We start from the raw sequence: 21645 nt of genomic DNA, 5'->3' as shown, positions 1-21645 counted from the left end.
TCCCTGAGGGTTCCCCAGCACTTTGTAGCACCTGTGGAAGCTTTTGATTTTTGAAGCTAATTTTTAAGGTTTGGGGCCCTCGTGGCTGTGGGTCTACTGGGGACATCGCTCAGTGCCCAGCCCCTGTCCTTGTGCTGTCAGCCCAGCTGCAGGTGAGATCCCACTGTGTGCAGGGCCAGCTCCGCCCCCCAGGCACAGACAGGGACACAACACTCAATTCAACTCACACATAATTTATTAGTGACAGAGGGGCTGTCTCCAGGCAAGAGGGGATGTCACCAAGGTGTGGGGATGACACTGTGTCACTGGGCTGGGGAGGCAGTGGGGAAGGGGGGTTTGAACAACATGGTGTAACCCGGTGTGAAGACAAGGTGTCCTCATGTTGGGAAGGACACCTCATGTCTGTGTGGGGACTCATGGGGCCCAGGTTTGTCCCCAGAGGTGTAACGGGCCCCAGGTGTGGCACGTCCCTGTCCCTCACACTACCCGCGCTCGCAGATGAGCTCGACGACGCTGTGCTCCATGGGCACGGGGTCAAGGCAGCGGTGGGCGGCGCTGGCGGCCACCTCGTCCAGCAGCCCCTGCACCACGCGCTCGTCGGAGGCGAAGCGCCACAGGTAGAGCTGCAGGTAGTGCCCATCCACCTGCACCTGCTGCAGCCCGAAGCGCCCCAGCGTGCGCAGCCGCACGCACTCCAGCAGCGTCTTCAGGCTGATCTTGATGATCCCCGTCAGCACCGACACCTGCGTGAGGGGACAGTGGGGACACGTGGCACGCGGGCACGGGGATAGTGTCCACACGGCATGTGGGGACCCTTGTTCTGACTGCCACTTCCCATGGAACTCCAGAGCATCGGGACGTGTGGCACATGGACACCCTTGGCCTGGTTGCTACAAAGATCCCACTCCTCCCCACAGTCCTAGGGCAGGGGACACTGGGGACACCCTGAGCCCTGACACCAGGGACATGTGGCAGCGGGAAGGTAGGCAGTTTGGGACCTCTGGGAATGTTTAGGGACGTGGTGGTGTCCCCATGACCTCACCTTGTTAAACTCAACAGGGCTGAAGATATCGATGCGCTCAGAGAAAAGCTTCTGGATGTTGCTAAGCAGGTGGGTGTCCATGGGGGCACTAAGGACATGGACACAGGGACAGTCAGGGACTTGACATAGCCAGAGGTGTGGGGATGGGAACACAGGGACCGTTAGGGGCTATGGAAAGGGTCAGAGGATGCAGGGATGTTTTTGGGGACAGAAAGGCAGGGGAACATGAGGATGGCCCCAGGACACGGAGGGAAAAGACAAATGAGTGACTCAAGGATGATGGGGATCACCAGGAGATTCTGGGACAGTTGTAAGGAAGACAGGGATTGTTGGGAGAAACAGGGATCATCATTAGGACAGTCTGGGGATATGGTGACAGCTAAGGTCTGTCAAAACAGTCTGGGATCATGAAGAGGGTGACAGGGAAGATGCAGTGGATACTCAAGGAGTGACAGGGAGCCTGGGGTGCCCGGGTGGCCAATGCAGTGACACAGGGGTGGCGGAGCTGACCTGGGGGTGTAGCTGGGGGCATAGCGGCCGGGCGCCCGTGAGCTGCTGTAGACGGAGAAGGCACGCCGGCTGGAATCGCTGCTTTGCGCCCGCCTCACGCCCTCCTCGAAGAGCTGCCCCACCTGTGGGTGGCACCACACCCTCAGCACCCACAACCCCCTCCTGGGATCCCCCAAAGCACCCAGCATCCCTCAAAGTCTTTGCAAGCCTCCCACACCCGTCCAGAATCCCCAAAGGGCCACACAGGCATCTGGGGCAAACCCCTCAGCCCCGGTGTCAGCCCGACCTGGACGTCGATGGCGGTGATGTCCTCCACCACGCGCTTCATGACGGCGCGCACGTTGCGCGGCTCGACGGTGCCCAGCCAGTCGCGCGTCTCGACGCTCTTGCGCAGCATCTGCGCCACGGCCGCGCCCTGCACCTGCACGTAGTGATCCAGCAGCCGCTGCGCCGCCGCCCGCGCCTCTGCACACAGCGCCGGCCCCGGTGTCACCGCCGGCCCCGAGTCCTGGGGACACACACAGGCAGGATCAGCCCCGCACCTCCTCTGCAGCGCTGTCACCGCTGGGAATACGAGGGGCATGAGCACACATGGAGATGCTTCCCCTTCCTGTGACTCTACATCTGATGTCCTGGGGGCACAGGGACACTGGGGGCAGGTGGGACATTATGCCTGAAGCAGCATCACTGCCTCTCTTACAGGCCCTTGGGGCTTCAGGGACTCTTGAGGTTATGCAGATCCCCCCTGAAGATCCCCCAGGGACATGCAGGATCCCCTTAGGGCCATTAGGACCAGAACCCCTTAGTCCCCCAGAACCAGGCTCACCTGGGGTGGGAACTGCTCATCCGTGAGGGTGAGGATGTAGCTGATGGTGGAGTTCTCATAGTCCAGGCAGAGGCGGGCTAGGAGCAGCAGCAGGGCTGGGGGGGCAGCGGGAGCTCCCCGCTCAGCAGGGCCATCAACGAAGCCACGGGCGGTGCGGCACAGCCAGCGCACGAAGGCCACAACCAGTCCCTCACGCACTGCTGTCACACAGAACTCCCCCTGTGCCACAAATGGGGGGGAGGCTCACACCCCAAAACTGCCCTGTACAGGCTGCAAACCACCCTATGTGACCCCCAACCTGCCCTGTGCCACCCACAGATTGCTCTAGTGACCCCCAAAATGCCCCTAGCTCCCTCAGTCTGCCCCTCCATAGCACTCCACCCCGTGTTACCCCACCTTGAAGTAGGGCAGGCTGGCAAAGGCGACGTCCCTGGCGGTGAAGAGCTGCACGTAGGCCAGCACGGCCTTGAGCTGGCCCAGCACGGAGGCGGCCAGCTGGGCCAGCAGTTCGGGCAGGCCGGGCCCCTCTTTGCCGGGGGGCCGAGGGGCAGCCAGCGCCTGGCGCACGTCACCCAGGCAGCCCAGGAAGAAGGTCTGCAGGGCACGCAGGTAGCGGTCGACACGCTCGCGGGCGGCTCGGGCCACCAGCGCGGCGGCAGCGTCGGCGCCCGCGGGCAGCAGCTCCAGCAGCGCGCGCAGCCGGCGGTGGAAGCGGTCGAGCGCCCGCACCAGCAGGGATGTGTCGCCCAGGCCGCGCTCCAGCGCCAGCCGCCGCTCCAGCAGCGCGAAGTAGCGGGTGGCCAGCGCGGCGGCAAAGGGCTCCAGGCGCCCCGTGTCCCCGCCGAACAGCGCGCGGTACGAGCCGGCCAGCTGGCACAGCGTGCCCACGAAGGCCGAGCTGCCGCGGTCCACAAAATCCAGGATGTCGGAGGCGGGCGGTGGCGGCGTGGTGGCCGTGCCCGAGGGGTCGGCCGCGGGCAGCTCGGCCTCCAGCGCCGCCAGCTCGGCCTCGAGGCGCGCGCCCGCCTGGCTCAGGAACTCCTCGCTCAGCTCCTCGGCCGGCTCCTCCAGCTGCAGCAGCATCTCCACGCACTCGATGAGTTCCTTGGGGTCCAGCGTCTCCTCCCTGGTGGTTGGGAGGGCCCGGGGTTAAAGCGGCATGGCAGAAAACAGGGAATAAGCAACAGAAGTCATCAGTAGGCTCTGGAGTGAGCAGCCCCAAACCCGCATTTCCCAGCGCTGCCATCGGCAGGCTCCGGGTGAACGCACCGGAGGCGTGTGCGGAGGCGCTGGGCCAGGTCGGCCATGATGGCGTGGCTCTCGTCCTCGATGGCGCGGAAGGAGGGCAGGTGGCGGTAGTGGCGGAGCACGGCGCGGGCGCGGGCGTGGCAGCGCAGGGCACGAGCCGGCTCCGTCCCCGCCCAGCGCCGCAGCCGCCCCGGCACCTCCACCAGCGCCTGCAGCTTCCGCAGCAGCGCCTGCACCCCTGCAGGGACACGGGGTCAGCGGTGGGGACACAATGGGAGCGGGATGAGCTATGGCGGTGAGACCATCTGCTGGACCTGCCCGCCGTGGGGCAGATCTGCCCCTCTGCCCCACAGGACTCATCCCAGTAAATGTCCCTGGATCTGCCCCCCGCATGGCCCCGCTCCGTACCGGCCAGCTGGGCGCCGCGGCGGTGCCGGTCCTGCAGCGCGGCGCTGACGCGGGCGCTCGAGGCGCTGATGGCCGCCATGTTGGCCGCCAGGTCATCCATCTCTGCCTCCATGTGCCGGAAATCCACCTTCATCTTCCGGATGGTGTCTGGGGGACACGAGCCAAGTGCCAAGTCCCTCGGCCGCCTGGGACCCTCCTGGCCTGCCCAGGATTAACACACCACAGCCAGAACCCCCAGGGAAGGCTGCTTGTCTGGTGGCTGTCACTGGTCTCCAGAGTGAACCACCACACTCCCCAGGGCAGCTTCCCAGGGCTGCCAGAGTGAACACCCTCAGATCCTCATTTCCCATGGCTGCCATCAGCAGATTTCAGAGTGAACACTCCCAAATCCCCATTTCCCATGGCTGCCATCAGTACAGTTCAGAGTGAACACCACCAAATCCCCATTTCCAATGTCTGTCATCAGTACAGTTCAGAGTGAACACCCCCAAATCCCCGTTTCCCAGTGCTGCCATCAGTAGGCTCCAGAGGGAACAGCTCACCCGTGGCAGAGATAAACTTGTTGTAGTTCTCGTAGAGCAGGGTCTGCATGTCGCTGTCCAGGGCGCGGATCTCCCGGCCCAGCGAGGCCTCGCGGGCCAGGAGCTGCCCCAGGGGACACTCACTGCGCACCTGAGGGGACAATGGACACATATCTGCCCCTGGATCCCTCACTGCCCCCTCTGGAGCCCCCTAATTCAGACCGACTGCCCTCTATAGTCAGTCTGAGCCTCTCAGCTGCCCTGCAGGACCCCTGACTGTCTCCCCTGGATTCTCCCGGGATATGGAAGTGTTCTCCAGGAGCCTCCCCCGCCCTCCAGGGCTCCCCCCCGAGCAGTGCTAACTGCCCCGATGCAGGTGCTGCCGGGCACCTCAGTACCATTCCCACCCTGTGGGAATCAGGAAATAAAGAAACACATCCATAAGACGCTCGAGGGGGGGCCTTTCTGGGATCCCTTCAAGATCCTGGGGGCGCGACGGTTCTGGGGACCCCGCAGTCCTCCCCCACCCACCGAGATCCCTCGTGACGCGGCCCCGTGGGGACATCCCGGGGCCCACCGGAGTCCCGGAACCCTCGCCAAGGTGGGGGTGCCCGCGGGAGGAGTCTCCTTGTTTATACCCTTGTTCTCCGCGCCCACCTTGTTCATGAACACCTCCGGGTCGAAGTGGGGCCCGTTGATGTCGGTGGGGTCCGGGGGCGCCTCGGCCGCCTCGGCAGTGGATGGGCCATAGTAGCGCTGGAGCGGCCCGTGGGGACGCCGCCACCCGCCGCCCCCGGTGCTCCCGCCGGTGGCCTCGGGGCTGCCTGCGGCCCCGCTCCCGGCCCCGCTCCCCGTTGTCACCGCCGCCATCGCGCCGCCGCTTCCGCCCCGGCAGCCACTTCCGGCCTCTCCGTTACGTCACTTCCGATGAGACGCCAGGTTGCCATGGAGACGGGGAAGCGGAGCCGGACATGGCGGGGCCCAGATCCCGGGGCGGCTGCCACGGGGACGGGGCCGGCGCGGCCCGTGTCATGCTGCCCCACGGGGACAAGAACTCTCATGGGGACGCAGACATGGGTGGAGACACCGACCCTCGTGGGGCGAGCGGCCGCTGGCACACTTAACCTGGGCCCATGTCTCTCACTGTCCCTTTTCACCACTCTCCACCTGTCCGCAGGCCACCCCAGTGTCCCGTGAGTCCCCAGTGCCTCCTCGTGCTCCTCTCCCCCTCACACCGGGGGCGGTCCTGGGGACCCCCACCCCACCCGAGGGCCCCGCTCCAGCCCCGGGGTGGCTCCAGGTGACACTGGAATTGGGCTGTGAAGCTGCAGGTACAACCAGGTGATCGACCTTGCACCTCGCTCAAGGAACAAACATCTGGGCTAAAATGTCTAAAATCAGCTTTATTTACAGCAGGAAAGGCAAAACAAACCCTGCCACGGTGAGGGCCAGGCTGCTCCGGGGGCCTTTTGTCGGGAATCACCTGCTCCAGGAATCACAGGCCATTGATTCTTCCCAAAGGAAAGAGCCCAGAGCTGCCACGTTGCACCAGGAAATCAGGAAGAACCAGAGGAAGCTCCTGCTGCCTCTTTTGTCCTTGCCTTTCCTGCACGTTTTTTTTCCCAAATGTGGAAAAGAGCACGCCTAATCCAGCCAGGGTGTGTTTTGTGAGCAGTTTGGTACATGGGACAACATTCCCTTCATACCTGTAGGCCCGAGTTAGCCCAAGGGCAAAGGAATTCCCCCTGGGAACAGGGAGAAAGCAAAGGAACACCCAGCCATACCTCCATGAAGAGGGTTTGCTGGAGAGCCTAAATCAGAGGAGGAGGAATGGCTGAGCCCTGCCTGCTACAGGAAAAGAGAAGCAAATAAGCAAACACACCCCTCAAGGTAAGGCAGGGGTTCCTTTTGTACTTTCTAAATGCATAAACAAATCAGCAAATTCCCCCTTGGATCCCCCCACTCCCAAGAGCACTGTGGGGGGAATTCCACCTCACTTTATTGGCACTACATCTCCCCAAAGTGCTCTAAAACCAGGATGCCACAGTAACCACAGTTAACTGGACCTTTGGCCACTGGTATTCTTTACCCTGATTTAGTAACTTAATTTGCACATGTGTGGGAAGGTTCTGGAAGGTTCCACACAAGTGCAAATCCATGTGGTTATGGACTGTGGCCCTCCCTTCCCAGAGGGTCCAGCCTGGTTTGCCCACAAGGATGATAAAGACAACCAAGACAGGATTTAATCAAAGTTCTGCTCCTCTGCATCTCTTCTCTGCTACAATGTAAGAGTATCCAGGCCCAGATCCATTGCTAATTCCACCCGAATTAGCAATGCACAGGTTTCTTTCACAGGCTTCCTTTCAGCCCAGGGATGTGGTCTGCAAGTCCCAGGGAAATGGAGAGTGGCCACACGGAATGTAAGTCACACATTGGTACTCCCAAATCCCCTAAGTCAGCATCCTAAATCCTACAGCTCGCAAAGCTCAGCAGGGTTATGGAGTATCCACAAGTCCCTGGATTTGTTAGTTCCTGGTTTTCATTGAGAGAGGTCATGTGGAAGTGGCCCTTAGAAACACCCCACAGGATGTGGACAAGGCAGGAGGTCACGGCCAGAGCCATGACCCCAAAATCCCGACAGACATGAAGATCCCTTTGAAGCCAAACTTGTTTTGGAAGAGCTGTCTGGGCCCAGCTGGAGCGCCGACGAGCGGGAAGGAGGAAAAGTCACTGGGAAGGTGGAGATGTGGCTGGAGGCTCCTCTGGAAAACTTGTGGCCAGGTCTGTGGATGGTGGGGTCTGGCTGTGCCACCTGCCAGCCCGGGCTCAGGTCCCCGCCCGGGACACCAGGTAGTAGAGGATGAAGAAGATGAGGACGAGCGCCGCGGACACGGCGAGGAGCAGCCGGCGGTTGTCGCGGCCGGAGCGTGCCATGCCGGAGAAGCGCTTCACGCTGCCTGTCAGCAGCCCTGTCACGCTCAGGAAATCCGAGTCCTGGCAGGAAAAGACACCTTGGAGGCATTGCAGGATCATAGAACTTCCCAAGCTGCAGGGACTCACAAGGATGAGCCAGTCCAGCTCCAAGCCCTGCACAGGACACCCCAACAATCCCGGTGCTGATTTAGGGCTTCTCCCTTAAGGGCTTTTGCCGTTCCACCTCTCATCCCAATTCCCTGATTTGCACAGAAAGTCCTGTGTCCCGTTTGCCAGGTCCTTACCATGCCATCCAGGTAGCGGTTCTGTTCCTCAGCATCCTTGTCAATATCCAGAGCCAGCTGCAGGGCAAGGCAGGAAATGGGCATTAGTGAGCTTTTAATGTCCAGAGAACCTCTAAAATCTGAAATGCAAATTATTAAAACAAGCTGCTGCTTTCCCAGCTCCAACAGACACACAGGGGCTTGTTTGGTGCAGGAACAAGGAAAATGGCATTTCCCTGTCAGGTGAACTTTTCCACCTCTGAAAATAAAGCCTGGCTGTCTAAATCTGCCAGCTAGAGAGGGAAGTTTAAACCCTGGGACACAATGGCAGGAATTCAGCCTGCCCTTTTACACAGCGAGTCATCGACTTCTTTCATGGTTTGTACTACACTTTTAATAATAATTTAGAGCTTAAAGCTCTAAATCAAAGTGTTTGATGTTAATAGCAGCAAACCAGCATTAAGCACAGTTACACAGAGACACAGGTATTTTCCAAAATTAATCTGCCTGCCTTTTTTCCATTAATTTTTCCCCGAAGAGGTGAGCTTAGTAACACTCCTGTGTTCAGGTTGGACAGGGCTTGGAGCAACCTGGTCTAGTGGAAAGTGTTCCTGTCCATGGGAAGGGGTGGGACTGGATGAGCCTTAAGGTCCTGCCCAACCCAAACCTTTCCATGGTTCTGTGATCCCCTGCAGGACCCCCAGGTAATCAGAGCCTGTCCTTCACCTCAGCACCTGCTGTGACCTCGGCACTCACCGACTTCAGCCTGGTGACCTTGCTGGCCAGGCTGTCGGCCATCCGCTTGTTCTCCACGTCCAGCAGGTCCTCCATGGCGCTCGGGCTCTGCCCTGGGGAGAAGAACGAGGAGCACACATCATCCCTGCCCTGCCACAGCACAGCTCTGTTCCCACCACAGCCCCTCCTCACATGGCTGGCTCCGTGGAACCTTCTGAAAATGTGACCAAAACACCACAGACTTCCCCCAAACAGGCCAGGGCGAGAACCCAGACTTCAGGGTATCTGAAGTGCCACCCCAGCCCAGCAGCTGCTGCGGGGGTTCCATGGCCAGTGACATCCAGGGGTGAGATTTGGGTGAAACCCGGGGCCCTTTGCCCCTCGGCCGTGCTGGGGTCTCTCGGCATTGCTCCCACTGTGGGGCAGATTTGGGCTGGGGGGGATTAGGAGTTCTGGGGCAATTAGGGGCTATGGGGGCAGCTGGGGGCTCAAAGGGGTACTTGGGGTTTATGGGGGGCGCTTAGGGGTTCAAGGGGACAATTAATGGATAGAGGGGGCAATCAGGGGTTGGGGGGGGGCAGCCCAGGACCCCAAAAAGGGCTCAGATAGGCAATTAGGGCGTACGGGGGGGGGGGGTGTTCCCGGGCTATAGGGGAGAAATCGAGGTACTGCAAAACGCCCCGTGGGGTTCAGTGGGATCGGGAGTTCCTCCTCCTCCCTCCGAGCCGCTCCAGCCCCTTCTGCCCCCCAAACCCGTCCCTGTCGCTGTCCCTCGTCCCCTCACCTCGGCCCCGCTCCGCCATGGCTGCCCCGGCCCGTCCCGCCCCGCCGGGCGGAGCCGCCACGAAATGTCCGCCCGCTCTTCCTCCTCCTCCTCCTCCTCCTTCCCCCCGGCGCCGGGACCCTCGGGCCGCTCGCCCGGGCCGGGGTGGAAGGGCTGGAATTCCCTCCCGAGGGATCCCGGGCCGCAGGTACGGCCGGCGCCCTGCCCGGGCACAGGGACGGGACAGGGGGCTGGGGGAGAAAACAGCGCCTTGCGGGCAGAAAACGGGGGGGCTGGGGACAAATGTAGGGCTTCGGGGACAAGAATAGGGGTCTGGGCACAAAAAGAAGTTTTGGGGAAATAATCAGGGGTTTTGGGGGTGGGGAAATAGAGGTTTAGGGGGAAAATAGGAGCTTGGGATAAAAATAGAGGTTTGGGGGGAAAATAGGGGCTTGGGACAAAAATAGAGGTTTGTGGGGAAGGTAGGGGTTTAGGGATATAAATGGGGTTACGGGAACAAAAAAAAGGGGGTTTGGAATTTACTGAAATGGTGGGGGAAGAGGTGGCAGTAGGAGTATGGAAATGGGGATATGCCCAATGATCCACTGGTTAATGTCATCCCTCCAAAAGCAGAGGTGGATCCCCTCCATCCCAGCCCCTGCACATGGGGATGCTGTGTCCCTGCCCCGGGCCAGCCCAGCCTCCTGTCTCCGCAGCTTTCCGCCTTCCAAAATGCAGGATCTGCCTCTTTTGGTCCCCACAAAAGTCCCCTCTGGGGCTGCGTGGGCAGGAGGGGACAGCCCTTGTGATTCCCAAACCCCGGGGGCCCTGTGCCTGTGATCCCGGTTTGTTGAGGTTGGTGTGACCAGCTCAGCCTCATCCTCATGGCAACACGGAAGCCGAACACATGTCCGAGCTCAAATCTGCTGGATTTCCCCTCACTGCCAATCACGTCCCAGCGCCCTGGGTTCGCGTGGCTCCGTGAGCCGCTAAACCGGTGCCGTGTCCAAAATAATCCCGCGGTGCTGCGCATCTGCTGGCTGGCACTGTCGGCAGGGACATCCTCTCCCGGGGGTGGCCGGCTCCGGACGCGCCTTTTGGCTGCGCCTGCAGGGATCGGCCATGATCCAGCCCGCCACCAAACCCTCCTGCTCTGCTTCCCACCGCCTGCAGCCGGAGGATGCTCTCCCGCCTGGCTGCCTCGCCGCTCCGTCCCTTGGCACTCCGCGGCAATGCTTCGTGCTTTATTTGTTATTTTCCCCCCGTGCGGCAGCAGAAATCAGGGCAGGCGGGGAGGAGGAGGAGGAGGAGGAGGCAGCAGGGAGCTATTTCAGGGAGCTGCTGTTATCTGCTCCACGTTAATCTCCAGCTGGTGGGGGGAAGGTTTCCCCTGAGTGCTTTCCTGGGAGGGTATATATTAAACATTGAAAAGCAAAGCGAGGAAGAAGAGGATTAGCAGGAGAGAGAGAGGAAGCTGGCTGCTGGCTTTGCTCGGGTTATCCATCTGCTCCACTTTTATGGATGCAGCAGTGTGAGCAATATCACTTGGGATTTTTTTGTGTTGTGTTTTTTCCCTCCTTGCTCTCTCCACCCCTTTCTCTCTTCCCTCTCAGAGGTCTGTGTGCCGAGCTGCTTTTCCATCACCCTGGAAATCCCTTTGCTCCTCTTCCTCTGGGCTGTGCAATAGCTGAGCGTTTGGGATAATGGAGCTCCAGGCTGTGGTATCCACGCTGGAAAGTGGGGAGCAGGACACGGTTTTCAAGGTGCTCCAGGTCTACAACCAAGAGGTGAGTGAGTATCAACGCTTCCCTCATCTCAGGAACTCCTAAAAAAATTATTATCCAGATCCCAAGTAAAGCCTGGCCTGGAAATAAGAGTTAGGGTGAGGACTGAGAAGGAGGAGCTTTTATGTTAAGGCAGTGCTGAGGTGCTGAGAGAATCCAGGGAGGGGCTGCAGGTGAAACGAGGTTGGAATTTGCAAGTCAAAAGATGATGATTGGAGGTGACTGCTGGGGGTATGAGCAGGGCTCTGAAAACAGTAAATAATGAATGTAGAATGTTGAATATCAAACCCCAACGATCTGGAAGCAGCGATGGGAGTGTTTCTAGCCTTAAAGTAGGAAAAGATTATCTGTGGTGGTAAATCTCTGCTCGGAGAAAGGAGACTGAGGGGAGACCTCATCTGTTTACAACTTCCTCCTGAGGGGTGATGGAGGGGCAGCTCCAGTGTCTGCTCTCTGACCAGTGACAGGACCCAAGGGAGCAGCTGGAGAGGTTTAGGTTATATATTAGGAAAAGGTTCTTCCCCCAGAGAGTGGTTGGGCACTGAACAGGCTCCCCGGGGAATGGGCACAGCCCCAAGGCTGCCAGAGCTCCAGGAGCGTTGGGACAGTGCTCTCAGACACAGGGTGGGATTGTTGTGCTGTCTGGGCAGAGCCAGGAGCTGGACTGAATGGATCGTGTGGGTTCCTTACAGCTCGGGATATTCTATGGCTCTGTGAAATCCTGTTTGAAACAGACTCTAGTTGTCAGAGAAACTCGGAGGTTTCCCCTGAGAGGGGCTGGCCCTGTGGATCACTCTGACTCACTCTGCACCAGGCTGGAGTAGGTGGAAGCCAGCAGGGAAAACCTGAGGAATATTTTGCAAGAGTGTGTGTGAGAGAGAGAGTGTGTGGAGCTATTCCTAACAGTCAGATTTGGAATGAGGAGATATTGGCCAAGAAGGAGCAGGTGTCTGTTAAGGACAACACTAAGGATTAACAGCACCAGCAGCAGGTGCAAACAGTGTCTGTGTGCCTCCAAACCATGATATTTCCTGTTGGAGTCCCCCAGCTGGGTCCTTCCTGGGGTATTGAGCCTAGGGAACTGCAGCAACAGGGTTTGCTGGCCTGTCTGGAGGAAATGGAGCAGTCAAAGAGGATTATGAATCTGCAGATAAACCTGGCACAGCCTGGCATTGCTTCTGCTGCAAGACTAATGGTTCTGTATGCCTTTCTTGTGGATTTGTTTTAATTCACTGTTGTGCACACAGTTTTTGCTTGCTGGGAATATGCTACAGCTAAAGCAAAACCCCAGGTGTGGCCAAAATATCCCTAAATGGTATTACAGCCTGAAAAGAGGATGTGCTGAGGGAAGAACAAGCAACCTGCTTGTGGAACACGGCAGTGGCAGGACTGGGCCATCAGCTCCTGGTAGTGTGGATGGATCAGCTCATGGAGCTCACACTCAGCCTGGCTGGAATACACCTGTCCTGCCCCATACCTGGGCTGCTTCAGGCACTGTGTCCATTGCTGCTTCCAGGCTGGACAGAGCCAGTACTATCCCTGGGCTCTTGGTGACTGCACACACATAATCAATGTTTTATGGATTTTAAACATTTTTGTTCTCCAAGCTGGGATCAAACGCTCTCTTGGTATGAGCAAGGATTGCCTCAATCACTGGGAGGTGCTGCTTCTCCCCAGGCACCTGTGATCTCCAGTTCCATGGGAGCAGGTTTGGTCAGGAAGGAGACTGTCAGTGAAGAACAAACAAAATAGCAAGAGAAACACAATGAATGGAGATCAGGAGTGTTTGTTAGCATGGGGACAGGATGGAGTGTGGAGATCGAGTCCTGTGTGTTTAAAGAATGACCTGGATAACCACGAGGATCCATTCCCATGTACCATGGAGACAAGACTTCTTTTGGTCAGGAAAAGGAATAATAAATATCAAGGGGAGACATGTAGGCACAGCTCAGTGGTATCACTGAGCACGGGAATTACCGGCTCTTATAGGATATTGGGATTGGGATGAATAGCCACTGTGCTGCTGCAGTATTTAAACTAAATCCATCTGTCAGCTGGCCTGTGGCATTCCACTGGTGCTGTGGAGCCAGGGGTGATGCCCATGATGCGGGGGGGACTGTCAGGAGATGGTGTATTTGCTGTTGCAGCATGTTTTGGACCCGCTGCTTTCCAGCTGAATGGCTCTGCTCTGGTCCCATGGAGATTTAACTATTCCTCTTTCTGACTGATTTTGTTTTCTCCATAGAAATCTCAGTGCTTCATCTTCGAGGATGAGGAGCGGGAAGAGAGGAAGGTAGGCACATGCTAATTGCTGTCCTCCTCTGGTCAGTGTGTAAATCTGCTGCTCTGTACTCATGTCCAGCTGGGCTTGGCAAGCAGCTCCCACAGGAGAAGAACTGAAAGCTTTCCATTAACCTGGTTGGGGAATTATGTGCTTGGACTGTCTGGCTCTGTTTTCTCCATCAGTATTTGGTGATTTTGGATAAAGATTGGCATCCATCTGACACTAGCAATGGTTCCATGATCCATATAGTCCCAGTCATGGATGTGATCTCTGATGCCTCTGGACAGGAATCACAGCAGTGCTGGCTCCGGGGGAGGGTGAGGGGCTCTGCTGGGAGCCAGCAGTGGGATTTGGCAGGAGCTGTGTATTAGCAAATCCTTTGAGCTGGTGTAATCTGGCACTTGGAGGGAAGGAACACTCTGCCTGCTCATTCCTGCTCCTGCCTGGCTGTTCTGCCATAAGAATGACTGTTTTCCCTGGGTTATTTTCCAGCTGGCTCAGTTCTGGGGTCAGTTCACTGGTGGGTGGTGCCAATGTCTGTGTTAGTGCAGCAAGTGCAGGCCAGGTGACCCGGGTGGAGAGTTAGACCTCCTTTGGCTGTGCCAGGGCCAGCTGCTGCCACATGGAGCGTTCCAGGCACAGCCTGAAACGTGGGACTGGATCTGATGAGATCTGAGCTCTTTGCCTTGCACTGACCCAGTGTGTGAGCTGGCACAGTCACACAGGACATGGCTTCAGGCAGTGTCCCAATTTTGGGATGTATGCCATGAAATATGAGATGAACAGCACCACTAGTTCCTGGTGCTTGAGTTTACAGATGGTTCAGCTTCAGGCACACACCCTGAGATCTCTTTCCCCTGAACCAGCCTGAGGCTTTGGTTGCTGGGACTGTATCTGAAACTCTGTTTCCCTGTGAGGCAGGAGAAGAGGAACAGCTGTACTTCATCATTTCCCCAGGATGTGATTTTGGAACACACCACAAGCCTCACGTTAAGGACTGAAGTTCAGTTTTTCTTCATTCCTTCCCTCAGTAGTTTCATTTCACCAGGGGAGAGTGAGGTTGGCTATCAGGAGGAATTTTTTCATGGAAAGGGTGGAAGGCATTGGAAGGGGCTGCCCAGGGAGGTGGTGTAGCTATCATCCATCTCTGGTGGTATTCAAGAAATGACTGTTCCATGCTCTGGTCTGGTTGTGAAGGTGCTGATTGGTTACAAGTTGGACTTGATGGTCTTGGAGGTCTTTTCCAAGCCGGATGATTATGATTAATGACTAATGATTATGATTAATGATTCCAACCTTAATGGTTCTCTGATTATTTTGAAGTGTAACCAATGAGGTGTTAAGCCAGTTACAAACCTCATTTTTTGGGTTCTTTCACTCTTGTAACATCACAGAAAGACCCGTGCTCTGAGCTGTGTTGTGTTTGAGGTCTGGTGGGCTCCCCCAGCAGTGTGTGTGGGTTACTGGTGTGATGAGAAGTGTTGCCACACGTGGTTCAGCCTGAGCTGCCTGTGTCTCTGAGGCCTTGTCTGTGCTCTCGTGCTGCTCTGTGATTCACCGTTCCCCGTGAGCTTTGCAGCTCCCATGAATTGTGTTAGTGGGGCTCTGCCAGTCTGTACCCATGGAAGATCTGGGCCAGTAGGTCTCCAGACAGCACTGAAATTAAGGAGATGCTGCTTATTTCAATCTCCTGAGGTCTCTTCACCTCTTTTCCCAAGGCATCAGGTGCTCTCCTCACCTCCCTCGGGTCCTGTGTCCCTCCCTTGTGCAGTGGGCAGGTCGGCCCTGTCAGCCTGAACCAGCCTCACCAGGGCAGAGCTATAACAGTGACCTGTTTGTGCTCTCCCTTTGCACCCAACACCCTCTACAAGACATTTTTTCCTGGTTGTTCTTGCCCAGACTGGTCAGGATCAATGCCAGAGCCAGGCACTTCCTGAGTGCTGCCGAGTGTGCACTTGAGCAGGCCCAGGTGACACGGCTGTTGTCCAGGGCAGAGCATGCCAGGGCCGTAGGGAGCCCTGGGAAGTGTTGGTATCCAAGGCATTGCTTGTTTCCATCTGCACAGAAAATGGCCCAGCTGCTGATCAAGTTCTTGGAGAGGGAGCTGCAGCCATCCTGCCAGGTCACCTGCCTGGAGAGCATCCGCATCCTGTCCCGGGACAAGCACTGCCTCGACCCTTTCACCACCAAGGAAAGCCTGAAGACCCTCTCCAGGCACGCTGGCATCGATTGCTCTGAGGAGCTCATCCGGGAGGTCCCAGACTTGGATGTAATCCTGGAATCCCTGAAATGCCTGTGCAACATTGTGTTCAGCAGCGCCATGGCGCAGGAGCTGACGGCGGAGGGGCGGCTGGTGGTGGGGCTGGCCCGGCGCATCAAGCTCTACAACGAGCGGAGTCTTCCTCACGACATCAAGTTCTTCGACCTGCGCCTGCTGTTCCTGCTGACGGCCCTCAGGGTGGACATCCGGCAGCAGCTCGCCCAGGAGCTCCGGGGAATCAGCCTCATGACAGACACCCTGGAGCTGACCCTCGGGGTCAAGTGGTTGGACCCCTATGAAGTTGCCACAGAGGAGGGACTTCTCCCACCTTTGCCTCGGCAGGAGACGGAGCGAGCCATGGAGATCCTCAAAGTGCTCTTCAACATCACCTTTGATTCCAGCAAGAGGGAGGTGGACGAGGTGAGCTCCTTGGGCCCATGGCATCTGTGTGTCTCTGGGCTCTGGCTTTTCAGGTTTTCTCCTCCCTCGCATTTTCTCATGTCCCAGATTGGTCTTTATGCACCCTCAGGGTGGTGAGGGACTCGGGTGTCCTTAGGGCACTGCCTCTGTCCAGTGCAGTATTATCTCTTACTTTGCCTGTGCTTTTAGCATTTCCAAATGGAGAATTGAGAGTCTGCTTTCCATGATCAGGCTGCAGGAGGGGGGCATGGGCTGCAGGCTCTGGGATATATGGGATCCCCTTTGCTGATCGAGGTGTTTCTTTCTCCATGCTGGGGCCAGGAAGATGCTGCTTTGTACAGGCACTTGGGTGCCCTCCTGCGCCACTGCCTCATGATCTCTGCCGACGGCGAGGACCGCACCGAGGAGTTCCACAGGTCTGTGTTGGGAGGAGCTTCACCTGGAGCTTTGCCAGCTCCCCCAGGCACATCCAGTGGGACCTTGGGCAACTGGGAGGGACCTTGCTGACCAGCAGCTTTTGGGTTTAGCCTGGGGATCCCTCACGCTGCTGGAGCTCAGAAACAGCCTTTCCTGCCCTGGGAATGCCATATGGGAGTGCCATGGCCTCCTGACCTCTGAGATCTTCCATGTTCTGTGTCAGGCTGTCCCAATGGTGACATCCACCTCAGTGGGCAACTGGCCAGGGAAGAAGTGTACTGCTTTAAAAGGTCCATGAGATGGCCTTAATTAGTCTTAAGCCATGCTGAGAAATCGGCTGTGTCATGTTGCCAAGCATTAGTGGTGCAAGGGTTTCACCTTGGAGCAGGTGACACCACCTTGTCCACAAGAATACATAGTTGGGGGGATCCCAGGCAGTGCTGGGGTGGAACATCAGGATTAAGAATGACACAGGAGACTCCAGAGACAGACCTTAGACCACCCAGATTGGTCCTGCTTGGCTCTGTGTCAAGATCTGTGGGTTCTCAGATATCACTAAAGTATCTTTGGAGTCTCAGCATATAGTTAGCTGCCCAAAAAGCATCTTAAGTTATCCCCTTTCAGTGGTTTGAGGAGCTTGAGATGCTCCAGGAAAACTTGGATTGCCAGGTCCTCACACTCCTGCGAGTTAATGACGGGCCTTCATTTCTGCAGACCTGAAGGACTTCTGTGAGCAAAGCTCCATCACTGTGTGTTCACTTCTCTTCTCTTTCACACGTGCAGCCACACAGTCAACCTGCTGGGCAACCTACCCCTGAAGTGTCTGGATGTGCTTCTGACTCCCAAAGTGCGTCCGGGCTCACTGGAGTACATGGGTGTCAACATGGATGCGGTCAGCATCCTCCTGGACTTCCTGGAGCGGCGCCTGGACAGGGTGGGTGATGGGCCTGCTTCTTCCCACGGGTCCAGGGCACCTTTCCCTCAGCCTGGAAGAGCCTGGTGGGAGCAGCACACTTGGTTTGAAGTTAGCCCTTTGTGGGAGGGACAGCTTTTAGCAGAGCTGTGGTTGGTGGGACTAATCCAACACCCCTGAACTGGGAAGGTGACCGCCATTGCTTTGAGGGCTGCAGACAGTGAGCTTGGTGGAACAGTGGATGATTAGCTGATAATTAACAGGGTGATTGACAAATCAGCCCTGTTTCACTCAGCTGTGATCCAGCAGGCAGTTCTGGAAACCCGAGTTCCTGTTATTTTTAAGCTGACTACAGTTTTCAGCCTCTGGAGTTGTTCCAAAGGGCCTCCAAATCTTAACACTGCACTTCTCTGCCCTGGATGCCCTGCCCAAATATTTCTATATTTCTGGCACTGCCTGTGCCACAGCAAGTGGTGTGGGAAGGAAGGAGGCATTGAATGCCTGTGGCAGAGGTTGGGAAGCTCCATGTCCCTCCATCTCCCTGATGATCTGTGCTCGTGTTCTCCAGCATGAGCCAGACAAGCTGAGCTCAGCATGACTGACGTGCTGCTCCTTCTGGGGATGTTTCTGCAGGGCCACAAGCTGAAGGAGAGCTTGACCCCTGTGCTGAACCTGCTGACAGAGAGTGCCCGAGTCCACCGGCAGACCAGGAAGTTCCTGAAGGCCAGGGTATGCTGTGCTCAGCACCACCCCTGTGTTCAGGGGTGCTGCCCTGAGGGGAGGGGAGGCGAGCAGAGCCCTGCTTGTGGCCACCCTCCAGACACCTCTGCTGTGGGTGGCTTTGGGACCCACAGTGTTCTGTCACCCTCGCTGTGGCCTTGCAGGTGCTGCCGCCGCTGCGGGACGTGCGGAACCGGCCGGAGGTGGGGAATTCCCTGCGGAACAAGCTGGTGAGGCTCATGACGCACATCGACACTGATGTCAAGCACTGTGCCGCCGAGTTCCTCTTCGTGCTCTGCAAGGAGAGCGGTGAGTCCTGGGGGGCTTCCACAGGGAGACCCTGAGACTGGGGCTCTCTGCAGGGCTTCTGCCTTCCCTCGGGACAGCCCTGCTGAGTGGGGAAAAGGGAAGAGCTCCAGGAGCTCTGGGAAGGAGATGGTGTCTCTCAGGCCAGTGGTGAGGGATGAGCTGTGCTGGAAGACACCCCAGCACCCTGCACACAGCCTGGCCCACGTTCAGCTCCCACGCACGGGCCTTACTCCCTGTCAGCACCTCCGTGTCTCCGTGGCCTGGAGACATGGCAAAACCATGCTGCTGGGGCTGGTGGGAGCATGGGGCTAGAGGCAGAAGGGGAGCACAGGATGGTCTCTGTCCCTTCTCCTGGCAGTGTCCCGGTTTGTGAAGTACACGGGCTACGGGAATGCCGCGGGGCTGCTGGCGGCACGGGGCCTCATGGCCGGCGGCCGGGAAGAGGGGGAGTACTCGGAGGATGAAGACACAGACACGGAGGAGTACAAAGAGGCAAAGCCCAAGTAAAGAGATCCTCTCCCCTCTAGAAATTGCCTTCTCCCATTCCTGATCCTTCTTCATCCCTCTTCATGTACCTGCTGCCATCTTCCTGTTCTGCTTTCCCACCTGCAGCAGGGGTGGAAGCGCCTGTTTTTCCTACCCCTCTCAGTGTTGCTACACCCAGCTGGTTTTTGGTTCCTCTTTTTTGCTTCCATATCTTTGTTTTTCCCTTCCCTCTCATTTTTTTTCCCTTTCTCCTTTCCTCTGCAGTGGGTGGTATCTTGAGGGTGGGGGTTCCAGGCCCGTGCCCACCGATGCATCCCCCACACACTGTTCAGTGTCCCTGCAGGTTGGGTTTGTTGGGATTTTCTCCATTAGCTTTTGTCTCCTGCCTTGAGGAGAGGGAGGAAATGTCACCTGCCCTCACGTAGCTCATTTCCAGTGCCACTGTGGCATTGGTAGGAGGGGATGTTAGAGAAAAGGGAGGTGTTTTTATGGATGTATGTCAGAATCCCTAGTAGCACTGTGATGGCACTTGGGGCTTAGGGCACGAGCAGCAGTGACAGCCAGTGCTGCTATGGCATTCCTCTGCTCCATGAGGCTCAGAAGGATTCCAAACAGCCTTTTGTCACCTGCTGTCCCCACCCTGAGCCCTGGCCTCACTGCTTTCTGTGCAGCATCAACCCTGTGACGGGACGCGTGGAGGAGAAGCTGCCCAACCCCATGGAAGGGATGACGGAGGAGCAGAAGGAGCATGAAGCCATGAAATTGGTCAACATGTTTGACAAGTTGTCCAGGTACTGGGACATGGTGTGTGTCAGGGTTACATGGTGTGTGTCACAAACCTTCCTTTGGCTGGGTTCCCAAGGCCTGGAGGGATCTGGGAGTGGGAGTGGCAGGGCAATTCTTCCTTCAGCATGGCTCCATGACATGCACGGGAAGCACTGCCAGCTCCTCCAGCTTTGGCTGGGGAACTGTGGAATTCCTTGCTGTGCCTATGTTGTTCCTAAGCACCTGCAGCTTGCCAGCTTTGTCCTGGTGCTTGGGAAGGACAGCAGCCTCTGTCCTGGCAATGCAGCTAAGGGGGAGGCAGCATTCTGGGGACAGATGGCAGCCAGTGCCACCAACCACTTTCCTGTTGGAGTGCTTTCTCCAGTTATCTCTGACCCACAGGAGCCCAGCTGAGTTCAGGCTTTCAAGAGTAGGAGGGCAGTAAGTCCATCCTATGTTGGAGGGAAAGGAACATGGACACAAGTGTTAGTTTTCCTCTGGGAATCCTGAACCACACAGAAGAGGACTCTAGAAAGGAGCCTATTCCAGGGAATAGGATTGTGCTTCCAGGCCATTGCTTCGCCATGCTGGAAGTTTTAGGCCTGGAACCGTTCCCACTTCTCAGAAGGGATCTTTAGTGGTGCCATGGGTGTTCCAGGCCATTTCCAGAAGCCCCGCTTTGCTGCCGTATTCCTGGTTTGTTCCCATGCTCTGCTGCAGCTCTGCCTTACCTTTCCCCTCTCCCTGGCTGCAGGGAGAAGGTGATCCAGCCCATGGGCATCACTCCAAGCGGCAACCTGGCACCCATGGAGAATGCCATTCGCAACATCGCCGACGAGCGCTCATCCTCTGACTCGGACCTGGGGCTGGACTGACCCAGCTCCCGCCCCAGCCACGGAGAGCCAGGCTCCAGCCGCTCTCTCTCGGAACTGGTGCTGCACCCAGGGGCTGGCACTGTGCCAGGAACTCTCTCTGTGGGATCTGGATCCAGCCTGGACCCCTCACAGCCCACCACATGGAACACCTGCCTCCTTCCCAGCTCCATAGCCACCTCTCCTTCCAGAGGTCTCCGTGACCTGGCTCCACCTCGGTCTCTCCTGTCAGCAGCCTTGAGGATTTCACACTCCAAATTGCTTCCAGGACTCTCCAGTAGGATTTTTGGTTTTTAAATATGTGTTGTTTGGGAAGAAGGGTCAGGGGGAGGCTCTTCCTGCCACTGTGTTAGGGTTCAGTGACCCTTGGGGCCTCCCGTGTGCACGTGGCTGTGTGTATGCCCGGTCCCAGCGCGGGGGCTACTCCCCAGGAATGCTGTGGGAAGGGGGTCTGCCAGAGAGGGGTGTGGGTCTCCAGTGGGAATGGGATCCACAGGGCATGGTGCAGGCGGCTGTATCCATGTCCATGCACACCCAGAATGTGTGGATGAACAGAGAAGAGCCAGGGAGGCCTTGGAAGCTTCCAGCATTCCATTGGCCGCAGGAGAGAGCGCATGGGCAGCTGCCGGGAATGCTCCGATGTCCCTTCCCTGGCACCACCCAGCTGGGTTTGGACACTCACCTCTCCCCACCTCCCACTTTCCAGACAAAAGGCCAATACCTGTGCTTAGTCCTTGGCTCATCCTTGCTGTCCCCAGGTCACTGTGTCCCCCAGGGGCTGCTGTTGAGCCTGGTATAGAATTGTCTTTATTTTTATTCCTGTTTTCTTTGGAAAGTAAATCTTCTCATCTGTCTCATGTATCTGAGTTCCCAAACCTCCCGTCATGAGTAGGAATGCACAAGTGATGCTAGAATAAAGCCAACCTGACACGTGGGAGTGTGGCAGTGATTCCTCCCAGCAAGGAAATCCCTGTGGCAGAGCATCCCAGGTGTTTCTGCCCATGTGTCCTTAGGAGCTGGGAGTGTTCCTAAACATGGTCTAGGAGGTGAAGAGCTGGAGGGAAGCCTTGCTTTGTTTTCCAGTTTCCACTGCTGAGGCCCCTTGAGTGCTGTGTCCAGCTCTGGGCTTCTCATGGCAAGGAGGATATGGAGGGGCTGATGTGTG

The 21645-nt window shown here is 57.3% G+C and overlaps 3 protein-coding genes across 4 annotated transcripts; 1 reads left to right on the top strand and 2 right to left on the bottom strand.

The window, feature by feature from the left end:
• Nucleotides 1–217: 217 nt before the first annotated feature.
• On the bottom strand, nt 218–5479 carry VPS51 (VPS51 subunit of GARP complex). Its single transcript, XM_030273630.4, has 10 exons — nt 5213–5479; nt 4577–4706; nt 4035–4181; nt 3648–3864; nt 2775–3504; nt 2379–2597; nt 1839–2060; nt 1553–1674; nt 1043–1130; nt 218–743 (listed from the first exon to the last, which is right to left on the bottom strand). Exons 1-10 carry the CDS (start codon nt 5423–5425, stop codon nt 483–485), a joined length of 2349 nt encoding a protein of 782 aa, XP_030129490.4. The 5' UTR covers nt 5426–5479; the 3' UTR covers nt 218–482.
• A 459-nt stretch (nt 5480–5938) lies between these two features.
• Nucleotides 5939–9400, bottom strand: BET1L (Bet1 golgi vesicular membrane trafficking protein like). The gene is made up of 4 exons (XM_002194002.7): nt 9272–9400; nt 8509–8600; nt 7774–7830; nt 5939–7549 (listed from the first exon to the last, which is right to left on the bottom strand). The coding sequence occupies exons 1-4, from the start codon at nt 9288–9290 to the stop codon at nt 7382–7384; spliced, it is 336 nt and encodes a 111-aa protein (XP_002194038.5). The 5' UTR covers nt 9291–9400; the 3' UTR covers nt 5939–7381.
• RIC8A (RIC8 guanine nucleotide exchange factor A) lies at nt 9321–21414 on the top strand. 2 transcript variants are annotated; one of them, XM_030273631.4, is made up of 11 exons: nt 9321–9458; nt 10864–11037; nt 13280–13327; nt 15384–15998; nt 16320–16414; nt 17199–17349; nt 17962–18057; nt 18213–18357; nt 18716–18860; nt 19515–19634; nt 20363–21414. In XM_030273631.4, exons 2-11 carry the CDS (start codon nt 10954–10956, stop codon nt 20481–20483), a joined length of 1620 nt encoding a protein of 539 aa, XP_030129491.4. In that variant the 5' UTR covers nt 9321–9458; nt 10864–10953; the 3' UTR covers nt 20484–21414. The 2 variants fall into 2 exon arrangements, with proteins under 2 accessions (XP_030129491.4, XP_030129492.4); XM_030273632.4 differs by lacking the exon at nt 9321–9458 and adding an exon at nt 9781–10781.
• The last annotated feature ends 231 nt before the right edge of the window (nt 21415–21645 follow it).

Source organism: Taeniopygia guttata, chromosome 5, assembly GCF_048771995.1.
Source record: "Taeniopygia guttata chromosome 5, bTaeGut7.mat, whole genome shotgun sequence".
NCBI lineage: Eukaryota > Metazoa > Chordata > Aves > Passeriformes > Estrildidae > Taeniopygia > Taeniopygia guttata.
This window is presented reverse-complemented; position numbering and strand designations above follow the sequence as displayed.

Coding starts and splice junctions, on each gene's coding strand:
- VPS51 (XM_030273630.4), bottom strand. CDS start 5,425: ATGGCGGCGGTGACAACGGGGAGCGGGGCCGGGAGCGGGGCCGCAGGC. Junction 3,505..3,647: donor CGCCTCCGCACACGCCTCCG/GTGCGTTCACCC, acceptor CCCAACCACCAG/GGAGGAGACGCTGGACCCCA. Junction 2,598..2,774: donor CCAGCCTGCCCTACTTCAAG/GTGGGGTAACAC, acceptor TTTGTGGCACAG/GGGGAGTTCTGTGTGACAGC.
- BET1L (XM_002194002.7), bottom strand. Junction 7,831..8,508: donor AGGTCACCAGGCTGAAGTCG/GTGAGTGCCGAG, acceptor CTTGCCCTGCAG/CTGGCTCTGGATATTGACAA. Junction 7,550..7,773: donor ACCGCTACCTGGATGGCATG/GTAAGGACCTGG, acceptor TTTTCCTGCCAG/GACTCGGATTTCCTGAGCGT.
- RIC8A (XM_030273631.4), top strand. CDS start 10,954: ATGGAGCTCCAGGCTGTGGTATCCACGCTGGAAAGTGGGGAGCAGGAC. Junction 11,038..13,279: donor TCCAGGTCTACAACCAAGAG/GTGAGTGAGTAT, acceptor TTTTCTCCATAG/AAATCTCAGTGCTTCATCTT. Junction 18,861..19,514: donor TACAAAGAGGCAAAGCCCAA/GTAAAGAGATCC, acceptor CTTTCTGTGCAG/CATCAACCCTGTGACGGGAC.